Below are 24,543 nucleotides of genomic sequence, written 5' to 3'. Positions count from 1 at the left end.
TGTGGTGACAACAGTTCTTCGGAGTGAGCTCGTGTATACGGATTGAACTTGTGAAAATACCTAAAAATATCGGAAAATAATGCCTGCCAAAAGATATTGTTGTGTTATTGGGTGCAACAACTCCGAACAAAATAGTCGGCAATTAAAATTTTACTCGTTTCCGAGAAAAAGCCATGAAATTGACCGAAGAAAAAAGTGGATAGGTAGAGGAAAGAGACTTTCTATCGTAGCACCTTTTTTATATTTTTCAACCTGACTCTTCTTTGGTTGATTCCAAACTTGTGGCTGATCAGTTTACGAATTTGAACTTTCATTGTTAATGAAAATGGCAACAGCAGCGACGTGCTTACACCCTCGAAAGGATAGGCCGGCCTTGCAGCCACACTGCGTCATGGATATTGTGCGGTCCTCATTCAACTATAAAAATGCATTCTTATTATTATAACAATAAAATTTATATATAGTGTATAATAGTGTAAGAGTTAAAAAGCCAAGCGACAAAGAAATTGATCCTATGAAATATTCAGTGTTCACTGGATACAAAAAAATATCGAATGGTTCATTAATTTATAGTCATAAACAAAACAACACAAAAATTATGTTTTTAATCACACAGCACCAGTGTCATACATCATGCTTTGAGGAAAACGAAAAAGCAAAGCATTAATTTATTAGTGCAAGAGGCTAGTGAAATTGCTATGAAACTAGAATCTACAATTACTCTAAAATACTTATTTAGTTTGACTGTACGATCCTGCATATTTGCTTCAACGAGTTGTTATCCTTATACAAGTAACTGTAAAAATTCATGATTTAGTGTCGTTTGCATCAGATCTTAATAATACAATTTACAATAAAAAAAATTTTTTCATATACCTTCAACGTAACATCGTACGGAGGGTTTGTTACCCTAGTTTGTGGTAAAACTTTTCCCTCGATGATACGTTTACCATCTACATCGATAATTTCTCTCACGTTGGAGACATGCCTGCTTTCGAATAGTTTTTTACCTAAAATTCAATTCAATAATAAGCGACAACACAATCATTTGGAAGGGTTGGATTTCAAATTTTTTTTGGTACATTACTTACCTTTTGATATCGATTTTGCACGAAAAAAATGTAAATAGATTTATTGAAAACCACATTGGATTATCGTCGAGGTCATAACGTTAATTATTTTCGATTAATAATGACCTCGAAGTGCGTATGAATCATATACTACTTGGGAAGACGCCAGTCAGCTGGTCATCTACGTATTGTCACCACTGTTCCGCGAGATGGCGCAACAGTATATAGTAGGCGCATCGCGATACGCACGGGGCCTATAGTAGTTATTGGACCAGAATTTCTTAATTCATCACGAATTACAGAAACCATATTTCGTAAAGACTAACTAGAGTCATCTCTTTTTTCGTTTAAGAACTAACTAGAATATCAATTAAACTATATTTTGCAATAGTTTAAAATATTTCCACACAGATGGCAGGCACAGCACCAAAAAGATTTCAAGGTTGTAGGGATGTATTAGGCAATATTCAAATATCGATTCTTATTAAATAATATCGATTAAAATATTAGTTATATAAACATATACTAATGTTCTTGACGAACATTTATGTATGTTTTAAGTTTGTAGAAATAAGTTTATTTACAACTGAAAATCGATCTCAAAAATATAATCATAGGTAGATGCGAAACAATAATTCAGATGTATTGCATATAGTATAATGTTATATGTTTATTAAAAGAAAGCTTATAACAGTTTTGCTTATTTAATGATTTGATAATAATTAAAGCAAAAAGAAATCGATTCAACAAAAATCAATATTCGTACGTCACTATTATTAAATAACAAGCTGGAGTGGAGAGTACTTGTTGTGGTCTGTTATGTGTTGAGTATTTATTTGTGAACATTTAAGCATTGAATTATATTTTTAAAATATGATAGCCTTCTGTGTGCAAAGGAAAAAATGATAACATTCGGCGCTGCGAATACTTCCACGGTTCAAGAAGAATCAGGTACTAAAATACTAAGCATTTGTTAACGGCGAAGTTGTGAATATTTTCAAAATATCCATTAAATATTTTTCGTAGGTGACGTGAGAAGCATTTGCGAGAGCATTTGTAGCGATGGATCAAACGCCACAGTTCAACCAGGGGTTAATCAAAGACCCCGTATGGACATCGCATGTGTTTTGGACGTGACCCAAACATTGAACATAGCTCACAGAAAAAGAGCACTGGAAGAAGTTCGCTTGGCTTCCGAACTCGTCAATGCAAACGTACACCACATTCCTGTATGTTATATTATTTTTTATCAGAAATACTATCTTTAACTAAAGAGGTTATTATTGGAATCACAACAAAATATATTCAACTGAATTGCATCAGAAATACCTTTACCTTTGTAGAAAATATAAATAAAGCAATATTGTTCTTTTATTAATTTCGTTGCGTTATATATAAGTTATATATTTAAGTGGAAATAGTGTTTGTTTTGTTTAAGAAAGTAAGAGCAATAAACATTTCAGTATTTTCCTTTTGTTACATGCAAGTAATTATTTTCTTTATATAAGTTTTCTTGTCTAAGTCTTGTATATGTAAATTTACTACAGTGATTAAGTAATAACTCTGATTGAGTTGCTAATAGCATATTTTGTTTTAATATTACTTACCATATAACTATGAATGTTACCAGAAAATAAATTCAATATTTTTGTTTCAGTTTGAGAAACTAGACTTCGGAGAGACAAGTGTGTTAGACACTTTTTATAATGCTGATGTGGCTCTGGTGGATCTTAGTGTACAATTACAACAGAGCTCGCTGTTATATCACCTTGGAGTAAGAGAAAGTTTTGATATGAAAGAAAATGTCCTCCTGTATAATGATGTTGATTCTGATGCTACATTGCGTCTAAAAGTAAGTACATTCTCGTTTAATGTTAAATTTATCATTATTTTTGTTTTCACCTATGATACGCTTCATGTGAAATGGTGCCTGTTCACTTTGTGCTTGAAATTATTTTTATGTATTTGTCTAAATTATATTCATGTACTATTTTGAATAGTTATATTAACTCCAATGCTAAATAGGATGCTAGCTTGATAAGTCATTCAGGACTTTTAAATTAATAAATCACAATTAGGTATTAAAAGTCAGTAATAGACAATATCCTGTATCTTTATGATTGCCTTGTTTGGTCTAGTGGCTACTTTTTAGGGTTGAATGTAGAGAAATTTTCAGTATCAATCCAAAGGGAATTGGTAGTGTTTACCAACGCCATGCCTAACAAAACACATAAAGGTTCTGTGCCTGAATACTTTCTGGCTATGTTGGACTTGCTGTATAAAATATTAATAATTTGTTTTGTTGTGCTTTGGTTTATAAAGTGAGCTAAGGTAATCACACCCACAAGGTACACACTATCTTAGATTTAATAGTTGGCAGTGCATTTCATGCTCACCATCAGATTGCACATATTCTCGTCTGCCCTTTTTCAATAAAGATAAAAAGGGCACATTTTAATACCTAGTGTTACTGTTTTATATACAAACATTAATGGCAAACATACTTTTACAAAAAGAGTCTTAACCATCTTAAACATGGTAAAAAAAGCAGATTTTAAACATTATATTCGTATAATGATTGCAAATTATAAGCCATTAAAAATCTACTTCACTAATACACTAAATTGCTTAGACAGGCTTACAAATCTTAACCTTTTTAAATAATTTTTTAATTGGCCGAGTTCGGTAAGTCTTCAACATATAAGGAAGGCAGCTACAACAATGTATATATTTAATTTACTATCACAAAATAACATAATTTTTTTTTTTAAATATTTGTTATATAAACTAATAAAATTGTCATAAACTATTTAACAATAAACCTCACACTAATGTCATGTCTTTTATAAACTATATCTGTGGTAATGCAGTGTCATATTGCAAAACAAAGAAGCAACATGCATGATAAACAACGTACATACGCAGCTACCAAAGCCTTGAATGATAATATCTCAATAGTTATTACTCTCAATTTCTCAATTGCTCTATGTTGACTATGTTACATATACCGAACCGCATCTCACATTGACTGAAGATATCCTAACTAAAATTATATAAAAACAAAAGTAAGTTTGTTTGTTAGACATTCATGCCTAAACTACTCAACCAATCAACATGTTATTTTCTCATACACACTGTTAAGGTACCTATCTCCCGCCCCTCCCCCTCCTACCCTTCCTTCACGAGCACGAAAACCGTGGGACGGAAACTAGTAATTTAATAGGTGAATATGTCAACAGTCTAATTACAATACAGTACAGCTATAAAATAATGGAATGCTATTAGTGTTTGTTTAGTAAGACTATAATTATGTAAGTGGTTCTAAATTCAAAATATGTTAATGATGGAAGGTAGTTAAATCTAAAATAAATGTTTGGAAATAGATGGTTAAACTTTGCATGCTGGGTATTCTATGTGTCATGTCAGAACCATGAGGTGTAACGACAAGCTATACTTGTAAATATTTCGATTGCTCTATCTAAACCTTTGACAAGTCACACTAAAGTTGAGTAAATCATCGTATAGAAATCGTAATCGAATTTAAAATCTGAAATCAATGATTGGGATCATTTTTCATTGGTGGATGGTATTATTACGATATCCTATAAAATCACTTAATAATAATAATGTATATATTGTAAGTATTATTCAAAACGCATAAAATGTTGTTGCACTGCTTTGTATTATAAATGTGAAAGTGCCTTGTTTGTTTAACCTGCTGCCTGAATCCTTGCCGAGCACCGTTAAAGACATAACAATAACTAAGGACAGTTTACATCACGATTGAATAATTAGATAGTAAATACTTCGGCTGATAAAAACGCTTGGGATTTCTGCGAAGAAAGTATTTGCTCGAAATTAGGATACCTATGACAATGTTACATTGGAACTGGTCCTGCACCTGATCTCCGTTCGAGTCGTATTGTCGGCCTCTGGAACACATACACTTATAATGCTAACGCAGAGGGTTACTCTTAAAGATCGGACCTCGGCGAAATTATTTTAGGAGAACATTATTACGTATTACTTGATTTTTATGCACTATAAAAGTATTGATAATTTTTAGTTATTAATGTTTTAAGTTCCTTTTTGGTTTTATAAATAACTTCAAATATTTTTATTGCACTAGTCTCAATATTTAATCCCAGTTAATGTATGAAGTCCATGTTCACCTGTCGCTTTATTGAATCATAGTCGTGTTATATCGTCTTTGAATTCCTATTGTTAGACCAAATTTTGCATGACAAGTCAAAAAATTTTAATTTATTTTTAAATAAATATAGAATATATATTATATTTAACTTATTTAAAGATCTCAGATGATTGCAGGATTGAAACGCATATCAAATCAATAGCATTGTTATTTCTACTATTAAATAAAACTGAGTTTTAGGTATGCTTAAATTTAAAATGTAATGATTTAGCATTATACATATTTTTTATTTTTTGTGTTAAACCAATTTTTAAATATTTAATTAGTACTAACTGACGCCTGCACCTTGCCTCGCTTAGACGTGGGTTTCTTATTTCGTAACTATCGAGGAACTATCAAAGAGAAAATATTAAACTATATTACGTATATATTAGAAGAATGTTATCGATTCGGTCTATTTTCTATTTTGTTTATGGCTCGCTCGATTGCTTAGATTGAGAAAAGAAATCGAGATTTTTTCTTGTTTTTCGACCACTTGTATTTTGGAGGTAATATTAGCGAGGTATTTTTTAAATTTGAAATTTTACTCACAGTCTTTTTCAATCGAAGAAGGTATAAAGATGAACAAATCTAATATTTACGTATTCCTTGCGATTTTTGAATATCTCTGCTATATCGTGCACTACAAACAGTTCTTGATTAATATGTATTAATAGTATAGTACACCACTGTTCCACTTAACTACTTATATCTACTTTATTTTACTTTCAAAGTTTGGCTTAAATAACTAATGAATTTGTCGATATGTTAAACGAGCATAGAATATTCGAGCTCTCGACTAATTATATCGCTTCAATTCCATGTCTAATGTTGTTATTTGTCTTAATTCCTCTTGTGATTGGAATAGGCTTTATATGCTTATATATATATTTTCTTCCCTTGGTCTCATCGTGTATAAACTTTCGATAACCCTTTGCTCACATATTTTCATTTAACGATTGTATGTTCAAGATATGTAGGTTTAATGACTGCTTGAAAACGACCCGATAGATTATTTTATTTTTTATTTTATTAAATAGTAAGCCAACTCAATGTACAATATTAATATAAAACTATCTTATAAAAATTGTTGCATTTGCTAGTACAATAATATAATCACAATTATAGGCAAACTCATCATGCACAATTCCAGTTGTCACTCCAAATTAACATTTTTTAATCTAAAATATAAAAACGGGCATGCATAAAAGTAAAATTATTCATATTAATGTATCTATAAAAAGAAATACATCGATTTAAAAAAAAGAAATAAATAAATAAATTTGAACTAGCGTATGCGGAAAAAAGAATCCAAACCGAAATATAAATTAGTCTGGTTTAAATTGTATTATATTTAAGCCCTGAAATGATTTCAAGTTTAGTAACAATATCATTGCTATTTAGGTATTTTTTTTTTCAAATGTTACTAATGACAATCGATCTTAGACTGAGTTCAATTTACAGAGATTTGTTCAAAATGACTAATTTTCAATCGGTTTAGTAGTATTTTTAGTTAAACAGTTATATAGCTGACATTATCGCTCATTTAGCATCGTTCGCCCACTTCCTGGTCATTTTTAATTCAATTTATTTATTATATATTTACGATTATAGTCGTCTATTGAACATACATCTTAACCGAGCTCGGAATATTACTTTTTGATCCTAAATATAAATGATGTATTCGTTTCAATTAAAACAAATTATTTGTCGGATGCAAAATTGGTTTTCATGAAGTAATATGACATAAACCTTTCGCGCATCGATTCTGTTTTCGATATCATCCATATGGGTGTTTTAACGTAACATTTATCTATTGCAGATATCTCTACCAAACTTCCTGTTCGTATCATACAAACTCACCGATGCGGGGACATGCGTCACGACAAATCCAGCTGCAGCGAAATTCAAAGGCGAAGAAGCGCCTGATCCTAAACAACACCTTACGCTAAGGCTCAAGAATATTCTTCAAGATGTTGAAGTTCAAACCAAGTAAGTTTAAACTTAGCACTTTTGTTTTATTATTGGGGATTTTCCAATTGTTATATCCAGTACAGATTGAGCCTAATCCGCCGCCAAGTTCAAATTTTTCATTTTTAATTTGTGTTCATATTTCAATTCGTACTTGGTGGTAGGGGAAAGTATCCAAAGAAGAAATTGTATATATCGGATGATATTATGTGTATTCGCCACCAGCACTGAAGATACACACACTCATATATATGGATATATATAATATATAACATACATAAACACAAAAATAATAATAAAATGGTTTCCGTGTTGTTTTTGTATTGTTATTTTGTTCTGTATATTTTCAAGTTACCGATCTCATATACAATTTTCGAAATAATGCAAACTCCTTGCTAATTATGATTTGCTTCGACAATAAATAAAACTAAATGGTTTTAATAATCTCACAATCTTCCTATTAAAAACTCTGCTGGGGAATTTTTATGTTCATCTCTTTATTAATTACTTTAGTAACATTAAAGTTAATTTGTCGAGATACGAAGCAATTTTTTTCACTAGTATTGCGTAGGTAATGTAGTTGTTTTTAGCGACTTATTAAAAGTGGGTATGCAAATTGATGATAAAGCGGAATTGAACATGACATTTTCTCATTTAATGTAATGTTTATTGCGTACATTTGAATAAATAAAAACGCCCACACCGAGATCATGTTGTCATTTGTCTTCGTAATTAAGTGAACTATTTCCTCTAATGACATTTGTAATATTATTTTTATAGTAAACTAAAACACTTCTTTAAATATGATTTAGAAAGTAGATTATGTGTTGCCAGAATTTGCCGATTTTTTATTTACTTAAAAAATGATATTCTATATTTAAAAACAAAATATATGTCGTTTTTAACTAACTGTACAATGTAAATATAACCATTTTCTTCTAAATAAATTTAAAGAGAATTTGATTTCAGATCGGTATGAAATTATTTTAAGAGTACGTACATGCGATGATAATACGAGATCCATATATCTTACACTTATAGTTTACACTTTCTTGTTCTGTTTATATAAGCCTAATTGCTTTAAGATTTAAAGCAATTAGACTGACAAACTAAACGAGTATTAAACCAATTATTAAAGAAGTTGAATTTCCCTAATGATGTTGTCCTAAGCAAGAGATTAGGAAAATAATAATAATAAAGACATGTGATTAATATATCGTGTCTATAGACTTGTTATGGGAAAACCTAATATATTTAAAAAAAGTATTATGTATGCTTAAAGGAAACATTTAAAATATATTAAAGACACGTAATTCAGGCATAATTGAAATACCAGGATGACATAAACTTATAGGATGTTCGTTTTATTTATTACAGGGCACATTTACAAGAGAAGTTCCTATCCGATTTACGGAAGGCTCGCGAAACCTACAGCGGTACGGAATTGGCGAACGTTCTGCACGCAATGCGGCGGAGACTCGACGATCCCGCTGTTTTATCCGGAGATACAATACTCAATCTGCTTATATCGTATAGAGAAATACAGGATTATGACGCCATAGTCCAAATCGTTGATGATCTGAAAACTATTATGAACCGAAAGAATTATGTCAATATGCCTATCATAAGGTTTATGTACGCTTTTGCTATGAATAGGTAAGTTTTGGAACAAACATCATATTTTATTTTCATATTAATTTCTATTAAATTTGAAGCCTGGTTTCTGGTGAAGTAGAATAGAAAACGTTTCTTTTATGCGCTTGAGGTGGGAATTTCGCCTACAAGAAATTTCCTCTCATAAAAATCTGTCAAATTTATTTTTGGAAAGTAATAAAACAGTGCACCGACACCAAATAAATAAAATACGTATTAGCGAATTATGATTCCCATTTGTTAAATTTCTTTTTTTTTCTTTTAGGAGAAATAAAGAAGGTGACCGAGAGAACGCCTTAAAAGTATGCGTGAAGGCCCTCGAAAAGAAAGAAAATCGATTTCCAGATATGTTGTGCCTCTGTGGCCGCATTTACAAGGATCAGTTTGTAGAATCTCAACACAGTGACTTGGAAAGTTTGACAAACGCAATTCACTGGTAAGTTTAAATTAATATATGAATCATAACCGTAGATTGCGGTTTCGAATCCAGGCAAACAACTACAAACTTTGATTTGCTTCATTTGTACAAATTCATCTCTTGCTTGTCGATGAAGGAAACAATTGTGATGAAACTTGCATGTATAGAGAATTGAGATATGGAATATGCTCCAAAATATCTCCTCCTCGTCCTTAGTCTAACAATAGAAAATATACAGGCTGTTTAATCTTTTTCCTTTTAGGTATAGACAAGGTTTCGAAGTTCAACCAAATGAATACGCGGGTATTAATTTGGCGACGTTACTAGTAATAGCTGGGAATGATTTCAAGAATTCTCAAGAATTACAGCATATTGGTACGTATTCTAAAAATTATATTTACTGTAAATAAAATATTACTCAGAATTCATTCAGGTCTTTTAGTAATTCAAATTCACAGATGGATAAGGAAAATCAACAAATAAATGATATTTCATTCAATGTGTCTGGTTGTAGCCTATTAAATTTGTTTTTTTTTTGTCGTTTCTTAATAATTGACCACTGCGGTAATATACTCGTGATAAAGTTATTATATACTTATTTATATCAATATTCCTGTTATTATATAAGTAGTAGTATTTTTCCGTATCTCTAAACCACATTTATCCATTCCATTGTATGTACCATTCATATTGTTTTTTTTTATTTAAAAATATAAAAAGTCGTTAGCTTCCTGGTTAAGGCTGCAAATCCAATCCAATCCAATTCTGGGTCGGACTGATAAAAGTGATTTGGTTTTTTTTTGGAACGAATTATTTTAAGCCGCTTACAGTATAGTGAACTGAAATAAATTCTCCCGAAAGAAAAAAGCGTTATGATCCAAGTTATCTTTCCCTCTCGTTCTCTTTGTCTATTTCGTTTTAATTCACAAGGATTTTTTTTTCAATTTTCTTATTGTTTTTTTAATTATTATCAAACATTGATAATTTATAACATATAAAGCCACTCTATTGCAACTAAGTGTTTTATTAAGGAAATAACAGTAGCAGTCTTTAATTGAAAGTTGTATTCAAAAGTTTTATTAAACATTTAAAAATAAAATGTTGCATAATACAATAACTTAAAAAAAATCACGATCTATTTAAATTAATTAATTTGATTACTATAAACAATAATTTTTCTCTTAATTTTTTTCTGTGCACTTATTTTTTTAATTTTTTTGTTCTAATGACCTATTATATTTAACATTTTAGGAATGGTGCTCAATCACTTGATCGGCAAAAAGGGTAGCCTGTCTTCCCTGAAAGATTATTGGGATGTAGCAACATTTTTTGAAATATCAGTGCTCGCTCAAGATTACGTGAAAGCAATTCAAGCGGCCGAATGTATGTTTAAGTTGAAACCACCTAATTGGTACCTGAAGTCTACTATAGGAAATATAGAACTAATTGACAGGTCAGTTTCTTCTTAATATACGTTGTCAGTTGTAGACATTTGTCTTTGTTTTATCTTTACTCATTCATCAGAACATCGACGGTGAGAATGAGTATTTAATTTTATGTTTTGCTTTAAAACATATTAATTATTGTTGAAAATGAAATGAAAAAAACGAATTGATTCAATGAAAAAAAAAAAAATATATAATGTTGTTTTGTCGTAGGTTTTAGATATAAAGAGTATAAGATTACGCCCTTACTAAAAAAAATTCTACTTAATTCCAGATTTCGAAAGAAGAGCGAAGAAACTTCGCCGGAACAGCAAGTGTTCTCTTTCTGGATGGAATTTTTTGTCGAGGCAACTAAAAGCACCTGTGAAAATATTATACGTTTTCCTGTAAGTATTTTTTTTTGTTTCAAAACATTCGAGTATATTGTTTAGACCCTATTACAATGTTTCACTTTTTTATTGTTATTATTATACATTTTTCTTCTATAATATATCCATTACTTGGAATCTTAACACGCAATTATAGTACGATACAACTTAGATGTAGCAACCATTCCTTACATCACCAATGGGTGATGTAAGGAATGGTTAAAATTTCTTACGGCACCAAAGTGGCAGTGGTGACCATCAGTGGTGGCCCATATGACCGATTGAAAACCAATATTAAAAAAAAACTGTTACATGATGCTTAAGAAATATTTTTGATATTTAACTTGTAATAATTCAAGAAACAAATTCAACCTTACAACTAAACGGAATAGCAACATAAAAAGTATTGCAATTTAAAATTAAAAACGTAACTATGTATAAATATGTATTATATGTATTTTCAGGTGGTCATCTTAGAAACTACAAAAATTTACATGCCGTCGTATGTTAATGTGAATATGGGGGCTGAACAAAAATCTGTCGAGATATTTAATCTATGCCTGGATTCGATGCGAGGTGACTGCAGACAAGTGCATCGGTGGCTGTTCACATCTGACATGATAAGATCATATAGGTAAAGTAAAGCCTTCAAGTGGACAAATAATTTCGTCCTATGACTGTCCAACATTAAAAAAAAAAACAAATTACACCATGTCACGTATCATATAAAAGGATTAATAATTACCTACTTAACTCGTTTTTTATTTTTTAATTAATAATAAATATGTGATTTTCCTTGAAAACGGATTTGTACAGAACCTTCTTCTCCCGGTTCCAATTCGTATTGGTTTGGTAATATATGTATACAATTTATTTCGAACAGCTTATACAAACGAGACGAGAGGTGTCTATTCTTGTACGTCAGCGAGAACTCGGATGATTTTCAAATATTCCTGCCTTCACAAGCTTTTCGTCAACACCTTCACGACCTCCTCGGAGAACTAACTGCCGATCACGAGAAAGTCGCTGATTTAGATACAAGTGTGATGCAAGATCAGTTAAAGGTGTGTATTTTTGTGACTAAATTTGTTATGGAAATAAATAATAATTGTAAAATTCGCAAAAAATATATCTACACAGACGGTAGCAACTTGACTCTTGTTATTGTTTCCTTATATTAAGATTAAACTTTTATTTCGTATTTCTTTTATGCATTCAACATCGACTATTAAGTCTGTATATCAGCTTAACGGTTTCCTTGTATCATTTTCGATTATTAGCTCAAGAGTCTGTTACGATTAGCAATTTGCTCTTGAATAAAAGTATATCCATTTTAGTTGTTATAAAGATGCTCACAAGCTTAATTACATTTTTAATAAGTCTTAAACATAATTTTTTTAACAATTTCAGTTTGAATATGAATTGGATGACTGTAATAAACGAGTGGTGCTCGGTAAAGGAACGTACGGAGTCGTGTATGCAGCTAGAGATCTTAACACACAAGTCCGAATTGCAGTCAAAGAGATACCTGAGAAAAATTTAGGAGATGTCCAGCCGCTGCATGAAGAGATATTATTACATTCACAGCTACGGCACAGAAATATTGTACAGGTATGTCATAGTGACTCACATGTAATGTCCATATAATTTCTGTTTTCAGATGCCTCATTGCTTTAATGGCAGGCAGTAGTGAAACTGCGGAACTAGACGCTCCAAGCTCAATTCCTACCAATGAAATTCGCTTTGCGCTTTGTTTGAATTGCCAATGTCTAAACATTGCCAGTGTATATACTTCTGTGGCCAGAGAGCTACCAAACCCATTGTTCCTAAAAACAGATAAGTTTTTATAAATTTCAGTACCTCGGGTCAATCTCAGAAAACAACTACTTCAAGATATTCATGGAGCAAGTCCCGGGAGGGTCGCTATCCGCACTACTCAGGTCCAAGTGGGGACCTCTTAAAGAAAATGAAGCTACAATCGCTTACTACACAAAACAAATATTGGAAGGTGAATGCTCTTATATTATAAAACCGTTTGCATGTTTAACCGCGCTAAGTTAAAACACATCAGATAGATTCACTCAGTAAGGCGCGTCCCTCCATTTGTATTTTTTGCTGTCTTTACTCTTAGAGGTCTCACGCAGCTAAGACATTTTGTAGGCACGAGCGTCATTCACTCACACGAGTTTTAATATCACTTTGGATTAATTTAAAAATTGATTATATATTTGTAATATTGTCATCAATTGCTGAGTGATTTTTGTAGATAATTTTGTCATGTTTTTCTATCATGTTAGAGTAAAAATATAGAATTAGATTACACTATGCTATAATATAGAATATATTTTTAAACAAATGGTAGTACTAACATAATCGGTATGATTACTATAGGAAGAAAAACATTGCTAATATTTATTACTATCATAATAGTAAAATGACCGATTGTTCTACCTTGTTCTACAGGTTTAAAATATCTACACGATCAGAAAATCGTACATCGTGATATAAAAGGCGACAATGTGCTAGTGAACACATATAGTGGAGTCGTAAAAATATCTGACTTCGGTACATCCAAGCGACTCGCGGGTCTGTGTCCTTCGACTGAAACTTTCGCAGGCACTCTGCAGTACATGGCTCCCGAGGTCATAGACAAGGGGCAGAGAGGCTACGGCGCTCCGGTAACATATTTATTATTATTATTTTGTCTGGACGGTGTTTGACCTTTAATATGACGGATGAAATTAGTTTTACCAAGATAAAAATATTCATGTGTAGCCTTTTCGAATGGCAGTAAAAATCTATGGTAATCATTATATATTCGTTAAAAAATTTCGTCGTGACAGTATGGCAGGAAAGTTATTACGGTAGTTTGGAGTTAAGTTAAAGTTAAAAATTGCTATTATTCTTGAAAATATTTGCATTATTTATATATAAGTGTATTTTTTTATTTACTCTAGGCTGATATTTGGTCTCTTGGATGCACGGTCGTAGAAATGGCAACAGGGAATCCACCTTTCATGGAATTGGGGTCGCCCCAAGCAGCTCTATTTAAGGTATAATATATTCATTGCATAATAGGTCAATGGAAACAGCCTTATCTTTATGTACTATATGTTATTTTTTTTATATATTCTATAGAAAAAATAATAGGTATAAAACCCTATAATTTTTTCACACAATAATATTTTCCATAATCACTCATAATCAAAATGAATGATTATGAAAAAAGAATTAAGATTATAAATAAATGAAATAAAGTCTATATGAGAAGAGAGGCAAACTTCTTAGCATTCCATGGATTCATCAAGTGGCAGAGAAAGAAACCGAGTCGTTCTCCGGACTCGCGAGCTTAATGTAGGTTAAAGAGCGCCTCTTTTGAATCAACGATCATCTTCTCTTGTGGGCAACACGGGAAGGTGAGCGTTGATTCCTTGCCTAGCCAAATTTGGTAGGAACTTGGTAGCGCAACTTTACATACTCGGTCTCGAATAGAACTCACTACAATTCCCGACCGGTTAAAGTTTTAGTCGGTTTTAGAGAGATTTACCTGGTATACCTCTCGCTCCTACTTCCACCGCCTATAAATTTATCACGTATACAATTACGATTAGGCGCCTGTATTATAAGCCAGGATTGTTCCTTTTTAACAATTTATTTTATTTTCATATTCAAGGTGGGATATTATAAAATGCATCCAGAAATACCAAGCGAGTTATCGCAGAAAGCAAAGAATTTTATATTACGCTGCTTCATACCTGATCCTGAAAAACGAGCCACGGCTGCTGAATTACTTGAAGATCCGTTCTTATGCGAGTTAGTATTAAAAAAAAAAAAATATGGTATCAATTTTTTCAAAAGTAGTCTCGTTAAGATTTTTTTTTGCGGACCTACCTGTATTTTAAGTTGGATAATAATGTTAACATAAAAATTGTTATGCTTGAGTCTCACACCTCCATCAATGCTTTTGATTATCGTATTCCACACATCGACATAATTCCACTTATCACATAATTTAACTAATATATTTGTAAACGCAGAAAGAAAAAGTCCAGTAGCCGTTTAGGAAATAGTATAGACTACAGCCGCAGTATCTCAGTGCCTGCTGATAAAGTTCGGCCAACGGTCGCCCAAAAGAAGATCTCTGAACCTAGTCTCCCTGGAAACCTGCCCAGCTCGCCAGAAATTGAGTAAGATATATAACATAAGTAAAAAAGTGAATTTTTTATCACTAGATTTGCTTCCACACCTGGAATTGAGAGATTTTAAAGGCATGGATTTATATTTAATATTGAAAATCACTTTAGTTCTTCGAAATAATCACCTGTTTATTGGAATGATTTAATTACTATGTTGTTAAATTGTTTGTTTAGATTTATCTGTTAATGAATAGATATATTTAATTGTGTTTTGTTTTTAATTTATATCATGCATAAGTGGGCAAAGGGACTATATATATTCATAGTTCACGCAAATATGCCATTTGTAAAATAGTTATCGTATCATTTTATACTAATATTGCAAGTTATCATTGCTATTTATTACTCAATCATCGTTTTAGAACGAATAAGTGATGATGTCTTTTTAATATTTGTTTTAACCATAATGGATGTAACGGTGTGTGCACTCGATGTTGAGTGTCTCGTAATCGTATTCGGGACGTGTTTACACGGGGAGTGATAGTGATAATATGGTTATCGCAAACTCTCTACACATATTAAACAGTAACAATTAATGAATTTACATTAATACAATTTCTGATCTATACTTTTAGATAACATTTAATCATTAATTATGTCGTTTGATTACATTCGAATTATTAAAATTAAATAACATATTTTAAAAACATTCACACAGTTCAAAAACAATGTGACATTCGACATAAAAATTTCAATGAGTTTATCAAAATGAATTAAAACGAAACCAGATCATAACGCTTTACATTTTCATACATGACAAATCTAAACAAAGTTTGGTGTGTGCCTAAGCATCTATTTGTTTCCGTGCAAGGGTTAAAACGGTCCGGTCTAATCCAACAATCACTAGGACTGCCTCGTCGATGCTATCGCCGATACTGATATATCCGCCGGACTTGTTGAACAGCAGGTAATCTATAACGAACATTAGTAATTATACGTTAGCTCCTGTATCTATTAAAGTTTTAAATTATGCGGGAGTTTCGAATATTTTGTAGTCGAAAATAAATATTGTCTTAAAATTGTAAATTACATTACAAAGCTGAGAATTTTTGATTATATCTTTTTATTTATTTATATACGAATTCGTAAAAAAAATTAAGGTAAGATTATAATGCTATTAAGTTTTGAGAATATTATAGCACAAATTAAACATTCCTTGCACATATTGTATGGTCCACATTTCATTAACATTATTTTTTCATATCACTCGTCATGTATTGTGATGCGTTAACACCGTATTTTGACTTGAAAATATTTTAACACTAGTCACGTCGATTCACTTCAACCATATTTATCGATTTTCTTACGCAACATTACGAACTAGCTTTATTACTAATATCATAATAACCTTTTGATTCGGATAGACGATTCGAATTGTAAATAAAAGCATAACAAAAAATAATTTATATTAAAACAGTAGAATACGATTTCATACTTATCTTCTAATTACCATTCACCGTTCAAATCGAAAATCGAATACTGATAAACGGTTAAAATTATTTTGAACTAGTCTATGTACATTTAATATTATGTATACGGCTTAAGTTTAAGAATATTTTGTCATTGTAAATCAAGCCTCTATCGCCGCTGTCCAGGTTCATTAACACTATTTACCGCTAGATGGCAGTATCGTATTGACATAAAACTTTTTTAAAAGGTAATACAATCTCAGGATTTCCTTCTCTCTCGACGCTTGTGCCTGATTTTGTAGAAAATAAGACATTAGAAAAGTTTTTGATCAAAATAATTGTATTCGATTATCGATTGCTCATACATTATTAAATTTGTTACTAATCTGCACTTTTTATATTAAAATGGAAAATAAATAAAACTTAGAATTTTTTTATTGTTTGTAAAACTGTAGTCTGGAAAGGGAAGGTATTTTGATATGCCTTTATTTACACTTTGTATAACGTTTCTAGAATTAAGCTAAACTATAATGATTTCATATAACATTACTTAATCTGTTACTAACGCTACAGTAAGATTATACTAATACACAATTATAAAAATCATTGGTAATTATTATATATTTAATAAATATTAATATATTTGTATTATGATTATTGTATATATACATATATAAATGGTGGGATGATATGTTTTAGCACAATGCCAAATACGCCGTCGACTGATGAAATGGATAATAATGATACAATATTGAATAGAAGAAGTTCCTCGGGAGGTCTGCTTTCACCGGAGGTAATATCATATATAAAATTCTCAATCATTGGTTTGAACGAATATTGCGATTTCAAATCCTAGCAAGCATTTGTTACGGGTTTGCCGCAAGCGTTTATATTTTTAACACCAGCTCGCAGGTGAAGTAAAACAAATTCAGGAAGCTTTAATCCAGCAGTTTGACGTATATGCGTTAGTGCACACAGTTTATTTTTATTTCATTATTATAAAAGACAAAGTAATATAATACAATTTTAATTCAATAATATCAAATTATTTACATTTTTATTACAATAACAATTCACTTGACACAATAAATAGAAGATGATATTAAAATAATAATTACATATTTGTTTTTTGAATAGGTCGATATGACAAACGTTCCTCGGTCGTCTATAGATATAGAACACGATGGATTTTACTTGCTGAAGAAAGATTCACAACGCCGTCTCACACTTTCGCGAGTGTTAGAGCAAGACAGTGAGAAGATCTGCTCTAAATGGATGCTAAGTATACAGCAGGACTTCGGCAATACGGTTTTAACATTGGTGAGAATTAACATTTTATATAAAATAATACTCATTAAAAGGAATAAAGTGATAAATGGGCATTTTTTTAAATATGATACATATGATTACTTTAAAGTCTGTCTGACATCTCTCCTTGCAACGGTGATATGCAAACAATAGTAACATCGACATTAAATATTTCTCCGTTGCTTAATAATTATTTGCAAAAATAACATTATACATATATAACTGTCCAGAACTCCAACAACATTGAAACAACAGCTGTAACAAATTTGTCTCACTTGACATTTTACTTCCAAAATAATACCTTAGTCATATAAATTTAAAACCAGAAAGATGACAAAATATATTTATCTTTCAGAATCACTTGGAAACATTGCGTTGCGCGCTCAAAGATTACATCATGGATCAAAACAGAAGTGTCATAGAACGTGCAATAATAGCGCTGAAGGAAGAGCTGGACTTCGACGCGAACGCGATAAATGAATTGCATTCAGCCATATACATGTTCCAAGAGGCAGTGAATGTCGTGCTGAGGATGCATAGCATCAAGCCGCACTGGATGTTCGCGCTAGATAACTTAGTGCGGAACGCTGTACAAGCTGCGATAACAGTTTTGTCACCCGGTAAGAAAGTTTTGTATCTTTAATTGGCATATTTCGTTACATGTATTTATAATTTAGAGATATATATAAAAAAAGCCGAGAGTTTTTTTATATATTTGTGGTATATTATTTTCAATTTTTAAGAATTTATGTTTGTACTTTTTAGTGATTTTTAAACTATTACGTTTTTTTCTCTTCTTAATTCTAATGATAAATTTTCTTGGAAGAGATTGCTTAAATCAATAAGGCCTGACATTCTGATTTCAGTAAGTTATGTATTTATTTATCTTTTATTTTAATAAAATTCACACTGACAAAGTAGACAATAAAAGGTTATCGTTTAAAAGATATTATATCCCACCCCGAAATGCTGCCACGAGCAACGTGAATGTTTACGTGTTCAGTAATAAGGTGTACGTCCCCAGAGCTGGGCGCCAACCTGGCGGGGCAGGAGGCGGAGCGCCGCGCGGCCGACGCGTCCCCGTCCGCGCTGTCCACCGCCACCTCCACGCGCGACCCGCTCGCCCTCTCGCTGCACCAGCTGCGGCAGGACAACCACAAGTCAGTACCGTCGCTCCGTCCGACCTTATGCCCTGACCCGACTGACTGAGGAATATGTATACCGACCATATTCTGAACCGATGCAAAGATTCATTTTAAGTATAACTATTTCTATGACCTTTATTTAAACATATAATCAATATTGATTACTTATAATGAAAGAAATCACACTTAATTGTTTATAATGAAAGAATTTTTCTAATAATTAATTAATGTTTAAAAAATTTCAGACTTCAACAGGAACTCATTGATAGCTACCAGCAGTACCAGGGATTGCTCCGTTTGATGTTGGAAGAACAGAAATCACAAACTCAAATTTTAAGAGAAATTGTCGATAAAAAGCCAAGGTTAGAAAATATTATCATAGTATTTTATATTTATATAACGGATCTGGAATAAGACAACCATAATTTTAACTGGAATAGAGAAAGGTCAGACTTACGTAATTTTTAGTAAAGTTATTTTTTTAATTTCAATATTTAATAAAAACATGTACATGCTTTATATTAAATTAGGCTACCAGCTGCTTTTTATATAAACTTCACACAATGTTGTTGAAAACCAACATTCTTTATTGCCATACGTAGAGAAAGCTCTGGAATCTTGGAATACATCAAAATACCATCAGATGTCCCACTCCTTGGTAGCACACTTCAGCAGAAAAAATATATAAAATGTGTAATATAATTAAACCTTTGTTTGTATGCATCTTATGCTGTTCGCTCGGTAGTACATTTTTATATCGCTACAAGAAAAAAGATTTGGCAGCCCTGTTTCTGGATACTTATGTGGTGAATGCTAATGATAATGGATGGGTCCGAGTACCGCTTCCTTTCTACCAGTGCACAGTATTTTCCCTCCTCCAGCAGGAACGAAGCGGCCCCCCCGGACCCGGAGGACTGCGACCCAGAGGCGCTGCAGGAGTTCCGCGAGTGGGCGTCGGCGCGCGACGTGCCGCCGGCCGCCGCCGCGTCGCTGGCCGCGCGCCACTTCCGCCTCGCCGACGTGCTCGCGCACGCGCAGCGCGACGACATCGCGCGCCTCAACCTGCTGTCAGTACCCGCCCACGCTCATACGCGCCCTCATGCTCGTAGATCTCGACCAATAGTTTAAAAGCACCTGATAGTTCATTCATTTGTTATACTTTACAACGTCAATGAATCATTCTTATCTAAGATCTAAATTGAATTGGTTTCTTCAAACCGGCACACAGTAATACAAATTGTTTCGATATTGTACTTGCTCGTATTCTTTGCATATTCTGACTAAATATTATTTGGTACTTTGATTTAATATGTATGCACATATTATTTTATTTGTGTGTCTATCGATATTTTTATTTATTTATTGGAAAAGTTACACCATCAACTTATCACTAAGCCCTTAAAATTAATATCTGACTTGGGTAACATACAAAGTGATACGTCTTTAAAGGTGTAAACAACATTGACCTTAAAATTGAAACTTAAAATTGATATATCTGAGTAAGAAGATGAAGTAAACCGAAATTTTAATGACTCCCAAAAGCTTCAAACAAAGAAAGAAAGAAAGTGCATTTATACTTTAAGAATTGCAAACAACATTATCTCAGTATTATTATATCGTGAGCAGCTCCCTTTTTTCTTTTTTACAATTCTATTTTGTTTTCAGGGGTGGTGAAGAACTTCGTCTTTGGCGGGCGATAGTCGAACATCGCCTTCAAGCTAACAGTTCGAATCGTTTACGACGAACAAGTAGCACTGAAACCGATATGGACACAAATTCAATCGTGGTAGTCGAATGTCAAAAATGCAAGACCTCTCGAACAATTTCAAACAATTCATCGTGTTCAAACAACCCTACAATCGTTATACGAGACCAGCAGGTGAACGGAGACGACAGTGTAGCCGAGTATTACACTGAGAACGGGGTTGTCAACCTTTGACTATTGCGTGGGTGGTGCACTCTACAGTGACCTCAAGGTTGCTAACCACTGGAAACGACGTGGCTTTAAGTTAGGCGGTTATTCCACTGACTAACCGGATCTTCCCTTTAATGTCTTCTAATGAGATTAACTTAAAAATAAATATGATATTTTATGCTATTATACTATTATTATTTATGTTATTAAACTATTTATTTACAAAATAGAAAAAGTTCATCACAAATATCTATTATTAATTTATAAAAAAATATGTACTTACGAACTAAATGGAGAACCTATAAGGTCATAAAAGTCAGTGGAAAATAAAAATCTATGGTTCTTGAATATTCTAAAAAGTTTGCAATATGTAACAATAAACAATAATATTAAAAAGCAATATTTTCGTGTTATTAATATATTCATAAAATGTTTTTTTTTAATTTAGAAGCATTAGCGTTTGTTGTAATAAATACATTAAATTTAATGCTTAGCAGCTAAATACTATTCATTCATAAATAAGATATAAAAAATGTTTGTTGATATTTAAAACATTTTAAATAAACATCTAAAAGTCATCACTAAAATAATCATTAAACGCTTCGCTAGTTGTTTTCAATAAATTACAGAATCACTTTAAAAATATATTAGAAATTAGTTAAGATGCAATGGTTCACAAGTGTCTTTAAATGATTTGATTGATAAACGAATAAAATTATTGATAAATAATACAGAAAACTTCTAACGAATGTAAATTGATATATAATTAGCGTCAAATTAATATATACCGTACGGTAAAGTATTGCTTTCAAACGTGATTATTGAATGAAATGTTGGCCAACTCTGCACAGATAAATATTTTTAATCAGATACATAAAACTGTAACTGCTCCGTTTATAAATTTACCAATAGGCGTTATAGTTTTTCTTTTTTTTCCATTGAAATAATCGTCCCGTTATACGTAAGCCGTGTATCCTAAACTATGAATCGCTTTTCATAAATAACCGCTTAAAGCCTTGAGTGTATCACCCTTAATATTGTAAATAAAATAAATACGATATCTATTTACAATACTAGTCTTTTGTAAATATTTTCTTATATATGTACGTCATAATAAGCAAATGCTTTTTTTATTGCTAGGCGCACAAAATGGTGCTAAATCATGTGATTCATAGCGACGTGCCTTTGATGAATACGCTTTACATTTGAACATTAATATTATACACTAATTATGTAAGTAAGGTTAGGAGGACGATCCTTGTATAGATTTTGTGCATAATTTTAAGATGGATGTTAAAGTACGACAAATCTGAAAGAAAAACATCCAATTTTGGAAAGAAAATATTAAAATATGTAATACCTATTATTAACAATTAATACTAATCGAATATCTGCTATTTCACTCTGGCATATGGTATTGCTTATTAGCGCTTTCGTTTCTATATCTATTCGACTAGCATCCGACGCCTTTAAGTGTCCACACAAACGACTATTGTCCTATTTAAGAGAGAGTTCTCCTTTCCTCCACATATAATACTTTTAATGTAAACGAGACAGGTGCATACGAATGGTACTGTTCGAATTTATAATTACCGCTTAAACCATTATTCGGACTTTCTAATTAAAGATCTTTTGAAGATCAGCACTATAAAAACTAAATATTACTTATGTAATTTTTGTATTCAGATGAAACTTAATTTGTTTTTATTGTTGAGTCTGTTCTTAACACCTTCAATAAATTACATTATTTATCAAATAAATAAAGTAATAAAAATCGAACATATATATAAAGTTTAATTCAATTTTATTCTACTCATCTTTAATTTTAGTTAAATTAATTATTTTCTTACATGCATACGTTTTCGGTAAACCACATATACCTATAAAGATTAATATCGTTCTGTGGCTGTGTGTGTACTAGTGTCCATACGTCAAAGTGCAGATATATCTATTTATTTATGCACTTGTCTCAAGAACACATATTATATACGCGTTAAAACTTAATATAAACTAACTTTAAGTAATTTGTTATAATATTCATATTATTATTAATTAATATTCTCGGTTTAGAACTAAACAATAATAATATTTTTTTTAGTGTTGTGCCATAAATACATTGTTCTAATAATAACATAGTTATTTCATTTAATTTTTTATTTGCTAAATATTATAATTATGTTAATTAATATGTTTAGTGTTTAGTAAAAGTAGAATATTTCGTTTTTGAAAATGTATTTTGTCTAAATTCATATTTTATATGTCATTTGTTTAAATTTCGAATAATCGATGAGATCGTTTTCCCAATGTTTACTCGCTTATATCACATATTATTTTAAAGTGGATTTTTAAGTGCAATTTTTTTTTATAAATCATATGAAAAAAATATATCAGGCAGCTAAACGTGTGAGTCTTTCTAGTGTCTTAGAAAATGAAAATAAAATAATACTACTAAAGAATATCTCATATAAATTAATAAAACAACAGAGGCTTTGAAAACATAAAACAGGCTTTTTATATACTGTACTAAACGTAACAGCCATTTGTTAACTAATAAGTTTAAAGTTATTTTCTATATAATTATTTAATGCTATTAGAATATTGAAATGAACATAATATCTGTTTACTTTAATTAACAAAGTTATTAAATGTTGAATAAATAAAAATCGTCTAAATTATGTACTAAGTCAGAGTTTTTAACGTCACATATATTTTGATATGTATCATTATATTGTTATAGATTGTATAGAAACAGTATAAGTTGCATGACCACTTGTTTAGTAAGAAATATGCATAGCATAGCGTAGGTAAGCACTAATCTAACAATACTCAATAATACTGTTGTGAAGTACAAAATATATAATATTATAAAAGACAGTATCTTTTATTACCTCACCTATTTAAATATAATTGTTAAAACCCGACAGACGTCTCCCTTTGTGTGACATAGTACCGAGTTAGAAAAAAGTTAATAGTTTATGAAAAATCTTCATGAAAAATACATAATTGTTAACTTTTGAAGTTTATTATTCACAGTTATTTCAACTTTCAGTATTTTCGTTCATACATATTCATGTTATAGATATTTATTTATTTGATAGTTTCATGTTGATGCCAAACCTGATCAATTCCAGGCATTCTTACCGGCAAGCCAACGGTCACGATAGAGTAAACAGTGCCTAATTACAAACTCAATGCTGCCACAGAGAATTTAACGACAGCAAACCGAAAATCAGTCTTATAATCTAGCCAGTGCTATAATTTTAAGATGGGTATTTGTTTTCATGACTGGTAAATAGTGGCCCATTACTGAGTGTAAGTCTTCACGGCTGCTCGTAAACGTTGTCACCGAAAGAAATTTTAACTATACCAGACATTACCAATGTTCCACCGACTTATACATAGTTAACCCAGTAATGATTATTAAAATATATATGTTTTTTCTTTCTTTGTCAG

The 24,543-nt window shown here is 31.4% G+C and overlaps 1 protein-coding gene across 3 annotated transcripts; it reads left to right on the top strand.

The window, feature by feature from the left end:
- The first annotated feature begins 1,832 nt into the window (after positions 1-1,832).
- On the top strand, positions 1,833-21,283 carry LOC113392638 (mitogen-activated protein kinase kinase kinase 15). Of its 3 annotated transcripts, none has more exons than XM_026629166.2 (25): positions 1,833-2,021; positions 2,097-2,299; positions 2,728-2,922; positions 7,085-7,254; positions 8,611-8,889; positions 9,152-9,322; positions 9,567-9,679; positions 10,556-10,757; positions 11,024-11,135; positions 11,582-11,751; positions 12,001-12,181; positions 12,528-12,728; positions 12,975-13,125; positions 13,581-13,795; positions 14,075-14,170; positions 14,791-14,930; positions 15,155-15,304; positions 16,125-16,220; positions 17,422-17,515; positions 17,860-18,042; positions 18,386-18,650; positions 19,055-19,190; positions 19,421-19,537; positions 20,057-20,242; positions 20,841-21,282. In XM_026629166.2, exons 1-25 carry the CDS (start codon positions 1,973-1,975, stop codon positions 21,112-21,114), a joined length of 4,149 nt encoding a protein of 1,382 aa, XP_026484951.1. In that variant the 5' UTR covers positions 1,833-1,972; the 3' UTR covers positions 21,115-21,282. The 3 variants fall into 3 exon arrangements, with proteins under 3 accessions (XP_026484951.1, XP_026484959.1, XP_026484967.1); XM_026629174.2 differs by having other exon boundaries at positions 20,060-20,242; positions 20,841-21,281; XM_026629182.2 differs by lacking the exon at positions 16,125-16,220 and having other exon boundaries at positions 20,841-21,283.
- The last annotated feature ends 3,260 nt before the right edge of the window (positions 21,284-24,543 follow it).

This window comes from Vanessa tameamea, chromosome 10, assembly GCF_037043105.1.
Source record: "Vanessa tameamea isolate UH-Manoa-2023 chromosome 10, ilVanTame1 primary haplotype, whole genome shotgun sequence".
Taxonomy (NCBI): domain Eukaryota; kingdom Metazoa; phylum Arthropoda; class Insecta; order Lepidoptera; family Nymphalidae; genus Vanessa; species Vanessa tameamea.
This window is presented reverse-complemented; position numbering and strand designations above follow the sequence as displayed.

What these genes read in the sequence shown, in the direction of transcription:
- LOC113392638 (XM_026629166.2), top strand. Translation starts at nt 1,973, where the DNA reads ATGATAACATTCGGCGCTGCGAATACTTCCACGGTTCAAGAAGAATCA. An exon ending in AGAGAGGCTACGGCGCTCCG is followed by an intron (nt 13,796 to 14,074) that starts GTAACATATTTA and finishes TATTTACTCTAG; the next exon opens with GCTGATATTTGGTCTCTTGG. An exon ending in ATTGTCGATAAAAAGCCAAG is followed by an intron (nt 19,538 to 20,056) that starts GTTAGAAAATAT and finishes TCCCTCCTCCAG; the next exon opens with CAGGAACGAAGCGGCCCCCC.